Source organism: Pteropus vampyrus, unplaced genomic scaffold (assembly GCF_000151845.1).
Source record: "Pteropus vampyrus isolate Shadow unplaced genomic scaffold, Pvam_2.0 Scaffold18, whole genome shotgun sequence".
NCBI lineage: Eukaryota > Metazoa > Chordata > Mammalia > Chiroptera > Pteropodidae > Pteropus > Pteropus vampyrus.
In genome coordinates this window covers 4,558,743-4,563,870 of record NW_011888799.1, presented here as the reverse complement: position 1 = coordinate 4,563,870, position 5,128 = coordinate 4,558,743, and the positions used below count along the sequence as shown (strand labels likewise).

The 5,128-nt window shown below is 52.0% G+C and overlaps 1 protein-coding gene across 2 annotated transcripts; it reads left to right on the top strand.

Moving 5' to 3' along the window:
- The first annotated feature begins 253 nt into the window (after positions 1–253).
- Positions 254–4,691, top strand: TREM2 (triggering receptor expressed on myeloid cells 2). 2 transcript variants are annotated; one of them, XM_011354583.2, is made up of 5 exons: positions 254–348; positions 1,476–1,826; positions 3,257–3,347; positions 4,083–4,276; positions 4,373–4,466. In XM_011354583.2, the coding sequence occupies exons 1-5, from the start codon at positions 309–311 to the stop codon at positions 4,387–4,389; spliced, it is 693 nt and encodes a 230-aa protein (XP_011352885.1). In that variant the 5' UTR covers positions 254–308; the 3' UTR covers positions 4,390–4,466. The 2 variants fall into 2 exon arrangements, with proteins under 2 accessions (XP_011352885.1, XP_011352886.1); XM_011354584.2 differs by lacking the exon at positions 4,083–4,276 and having other exon boundaries at positions 294–348; positions 4,373–4,691.
- The last annotated feature ends 437 nt before the right edge of the window (positions 4,692–5,128 follow it).

Below are 5,128 nucleotides of genomic sequence, written 5' to 3'. Positions count from 1 at the left end.
AACCCCAACCAGCCCCAGCCAAGTGGGGCCATGCTGGCTGGCATGGACAGTGGGCTGGCCTCTCGGAGGTCTGAGATCCTCAGCTTCCTGATGCCAGGCAGCAGTGGCTGGCTCCTCCTCTCCTCTCCTCCCCCACCCCACAACCCCTCTCTGAATCATAAAGCCAGACCCCAGTCCTGATTATTGCTCAATCCCCAGGAGCCAGTTCCTGTGGGCAGCGCCTGACATTCTCCTTTCTGTAGTTCAAGGGAAAGACAAGAGATATTGGACAAGGCACCCTGCATCTGCCTTCCACAGGGAAGGGTGACATGGAGCTTTCTCGGCTGCTTATCCTGCTCTCTGTCACAGGTAGGACCCCTTCCTTCCACCACTGATACCTTCTTTCCTGCCTCTTGCCTTTTCTCATTGTGGGGAGGGTGATTCTTGCTCCCCCAGAGCAATAGACAAACTTGGGTGAGAGGAAACCACCTTAATGGAGCTTGCAGTTTCTTAGCTGGGATGGAGTCGGGGAGAAGTGGGAGCGGGTGGCCTGCATGGAGGCAGAGGGATGGATAGGGTGACAAGTGGAGGAGGTACTGCTCATCAGATCTCTTTGGTTCCAAAAGGCAGGCAATCATTTCCCCAACCCTATCTTTCAAGTTTTCGTCACCATATGGTTGAAGATGGGATAAAGGGAGGAGGACCAAGAGAGGAGAAGTTGAGGCAGAGGGTTCTGGGTGATTCTCCTGCACCCCCTTCCCTGCAGTAGATGGGTGCTGTAAGCCCATCTTCCCCACCCCAAGGAGGGCCTCCAAAATAGCAGCCTCATGTCTCCCCCAAAATAACTCTGGGACAAGTCTCTCCTGAAAGGGGAACAAAGAGACAAAAATAGGGAAGCTGAAAGCTAAAGGCCAGAAAGAGGATAATTCAGAGCTGATACCGGCGTGGGCAGTGGTAGAGAAAGCAAACGTGGCTAGGACAGGGAAGGGGTGTCCAGCCCCCTGTGGAACCAGCCCCAGGCCTGAGAGATCCACCGGCCCTTCTCTCTTGAGATGGAGAAGCAAGAGGAGAAGTCTTGGTGCCATGTGATAGGGAGAAGGTGTGTGGAATAGAACTGGAGAGAACTTCAAAACCAACTGTATTTGGAAACAGGCCCCGAGGGAGTCAGTTAGTCCTTCAACGATGTCCAGCAAGTCCAAGGATGATAAAGTCAGACCCAGGACCCAGGTTTCCTGGTTCCCACTTTCCCATAAACACATGCCTGGGCTGTGCCACCTTCTTCCAACTTCTAAAGAACTTGAGCTCCTTGAGAGCAGGATTTCTGCCTCTTTTGTTCAGGCAGAGGCTTTCCTGGAGGGCACCCTCTGTGCAAAGCTCAAGGGTAGAAAGGAGCCCCATTGCCCTGTCTAACCTAGTCAAGCCTGTACAGAGTAAATGTTAGGTGAATATTTTATATATATATTGAATGAAGGCGTGAACAAATGTCTCTTCCCCAGAGCTGTCCCGAGCTCACAACACCACAGTGTTCCAGGGCCTGGCGGGCCAGTCCCTCCGGGTCTCCTGCCCCTATGACTCCTTGAAGCACTGGGGGAGGCGTAAAGCCTGGTGCCGCCAGCTGGGTGAAGAGGGCCTGTGCCAGCGGGTGGTCAGCACCCACAGATCATGGCTGCTGTCCTTCCTGAAGAGGCAGAATGGGAGCACTGCCATCACAGACGATGCCCTGGGTGGCACACTAACCATTACACTGCGGAATCTTCAAGTCCATGATGCTGGCCTCTACCAGTGTCAGAGCCTCCGTGGTAGCGAGGCTGACACCCTCAGGAAAGTCCTAGTGGAGGTGCTGGAAGGTGAGTGGGTGGCTGACTGCACCTGGCCCGCCCTTGGGCTGGGACTCATGTCTTTGGTGTCTGTGCACATCCCACCCTCTGGGCTTTTGGGGACCCTGGGAAAATCTGCAGTGTGATTCTTGTCCCGCCCCCCACTTCCCCAGTGGGGCACTGTGGATGTTTATGCAGGTTGCTCACTGCCACAACCCAGGCCTGACTCTTCTGTCCAGGCTGTGCTCCCTGGGGCAGGGCTGTGTCACTTACAGGAAGGGGACCATTCTCTAATTTGTACAAGGCACTTTATGAGCTAGCTGTGGTCCTGCTTCCCGAAACAGCTTTATTCATTTGACATTGGTTAGGTTGTGAACACTGCAGGTGGTCCTTAAGTAGTAGGAGGAGACCCATTTATTCCCTCACCCAACCACCCAATGGACCTACTGACATAAATCAAGCACCAACCAGCTACAAAAAACAACCCTAAGAAGGAGCACTGCTTGTGACCACCTTGGGCAACGTGTTGGTCTCTCTGGGGCTCTACTTCCTCATCTTACCTGGAGGTGATGGTGTCAGTCCTGCTGACCTTGCAGGGTTCCTGTGAGGCACACATGAGATGACAGAGTTAAATGTGCTTGGGGGTAAGTGACAGCCATGCCCCAGCCACCTGTGGCTGAACCGCTTGGCATCCTCATTCCAGGCTTGACTAGGTTAGACCGGGTAGTAGGGACTCCTCCCCGCCCCTTAGCTTTGCACAGAGCATAGCCTCCAGGAAAGCCTCTGCCTGTGTCTCTAGAATGTGATTGTATCCCAAAGGAGAAGAAATCTGGGGTTACAATCCCTTTTTTGACTCCTCCCTTTCCAGGCTCCTCTCCTCAATGTGACCAGTTATCATGGAAATGAGGGTTCAGTATAGTATTTGTCTAAGGTAGGAAACTTGAGGGGAGACTGCCTGCCATAGACCCAAAACCCCACTTCCACCACTCTTCTAAGTAGGGGGTGAGAAGACAGAAATTTTCATTGCTATCTGGGTCTAAGGCTCAGCTGACTCTCAAGAGGGTGGCAGGAAAATAATAATAATTTAATAAAATAATAATAATAATCCATAGATGTATAAACAGCTTGGCAGTTCACAGAGGACTTTCAAATACATCTATTATTTTATTTGATCTTCCCAAAGATCCTGTAAGATGGGAGGATGGGAGCTGCAGTTACCGAGCAGTTACCGAGCTCCTAAGGAGGTGTTAGGCGCTACACAGGATGCTCCTGTTGAATCCTGAACACTGTTATTAAGGAGATGTTCCTAACTGCCCCATTTTACAGGTGAAGAAACTAAGGCTCAGAGAGGTTAACAACTTGACCCACACAGGGCTGGAGCCCAGAGGGCCTCACCCCACCTCAGCAGGCTGCCTGAATGGGGAGAGGGGCTAGAAGCTTACAGGCTCTGTCTCTCACAGACCCTCTTGATCGCCAGGACCTTGATGATCTCTGGATCCCCGAGGAGTCCCGGAGCTTTGGGGATGCCCAGGTGGAGCACAGCATCTCCAGGTACAGTGATAGGTCTTTTCTAAGACCCCTGGCAGACTTCTACCTTACGGTGCCTGGGCATGGGGTGGAGGCTGGGGGTCCCAGAACTACAAATTCCAGTCAGAGCATGGAAAGGCCTGGATATGACCTTGTCTAAACACCTTTCCAACCGGTCATTGTGTGTTGGTATGACTGTACCAGTTGCTAATATATTGAAATATTTTCATAACAGTTTGTAAATAGCTGTGGCTCCAAGACTCCTGATGTTCAGCCTTCTGTACCTTCCCCGGGGGCCCTTGGACATCCCTACTATTCAGCAACAATGAAAGCTTTAGTACTTTAGTGCAAAACTCAGATCCCCAGATCTCTGCCCCTTTGATGGGACCAGAATCAGTTATGATTAGTTCATACCTGTGTACTGGTGTTAAATGTTGTTAATATGACCACAGAGCACACATGTGTCCCCCTCCTGCACACATATGCACCCCATACCACATCATCATGTAAGGCAGGAACTACTCAGGGAGGGAAGGTGATGTGTTTAGATGCACTCAGCAGGCAGATCCATGCCTAGAACTCAGGTCTCCTGACACAGGCTCCCCAATCCCCACAAAGCTCCATCCTAGGGATGATACTGGGTGGTGGGTATCGTGAGTCCCTGGAAGCTCCTGGTACCTCCTCATTCCTTCTCTGAGGGAAGATTCCAGTCTGTAGGCCACCTCGAGGTCTCCTACATGCTCTCCTTGTTTTTCCAAGGAGCTTCTCGGGAGAGGAGGTCCCCTTTCCACCCACTTCCATCCTTTTCCTCCTGGCCTGCATCTTTCTCAGCAAACTTCTAGCAGCCAGCGCCCTCTGGGCTGTGGCCTGGCATGGGCAGAAACAGGGGACAACCCTGGCCAGACGGGAGGACTGTGACTATGACCCAGGTTACCAGCTCCAAACTCTGACAGGTGAGCTTGGAGAGCACAGGAATGGTTGGGAGTGGATGGGGCAGAGAGGGTGGGGTGGGGCTGAGAGGGGCCTTGTGAATACTCCGTCTGTTGTAGGGCTCAGAGACACCTGAGAGGAGAGGACTCTACGTGGGAGGAGAGGGCCTGGAGGTCTGCAGAGACCGCTCCAGCCTGCACACTCGCCCCTTGGCCACCGAGACTCCTGATTCTGCTTTGGAAAAAGGCCACTCTGTCTGTACTCTGCTTCTCTTGGCCCCTGGAAGCAAGGGTGTGTGTGTGTGTGTGTGTGTGTGTGTGTGTGTGTGTGCGCGCGCGTGCGCATGCGTGTGTGTACCTGCATATGCCTGGAGGTGGGAAGGACATTCAACAATTTTTAGACATTGGACTTCAAACATTCTAACAAATAAATGCAAGACTTCGGGTTTAAATGGATCATTTTGGGCGTCACGAAGGTCTTCTCTTTTGCTGCGTGGCTGGGAGAATGAATTTGGATGAGGAAAAAGATCTGGCTCCTTGGGGCCTAGGGTCTTAGTCTACCATGTCCCTCCATTCTCATAGGCTCCAAACTGGTCAACATTTTTATTCTTCTCTCTCTCTTTCCTAGCTCTAATTACCAAGTCCTGCTTCCTCATCTGGAATTTCTCTAGCATCTAGTCTTCCTCTCCTCTCCCCTCTTGCCTCCTGTCTGTAAATTCCCTAGGATTATTGCTGGCCTCTCTACTTCCTCTTTTCCCCACCCCCTCATCCCAAGTCCATCCAGGTCCCAGCCGACTCATCCATTCATCTCCCTAGATTTTTGCTTCTGTCACGTTACTTCTCTTCCAGAGAAACAACAAGGACTTGAGGTACAGA

Bases quoted from the DNA above. Each gene is read 5' to 3' on its own strand.
- TREM2 (XM_011354584.2), top strand. From the start codon at position 309: ATGGAGCTTTCTCGGCTGCTTATCCTGCTCTCTGTCACAG. The intron at 1,827-3,256 runs GTGAGTGGGTGG...TGTCTCTCACAG, and splicing joins CCTAGTGGAGGTGCTGGAAG to ACCCTCTTGATCGCCAGGAC. The intron at 3,348-4,372 runs GTACAGTGATAG...CGTCTGTTGTAG, and splicing joins GTGGAGCACAGCATCTCCAG to GGCTCAGAGACACCTGAGAG.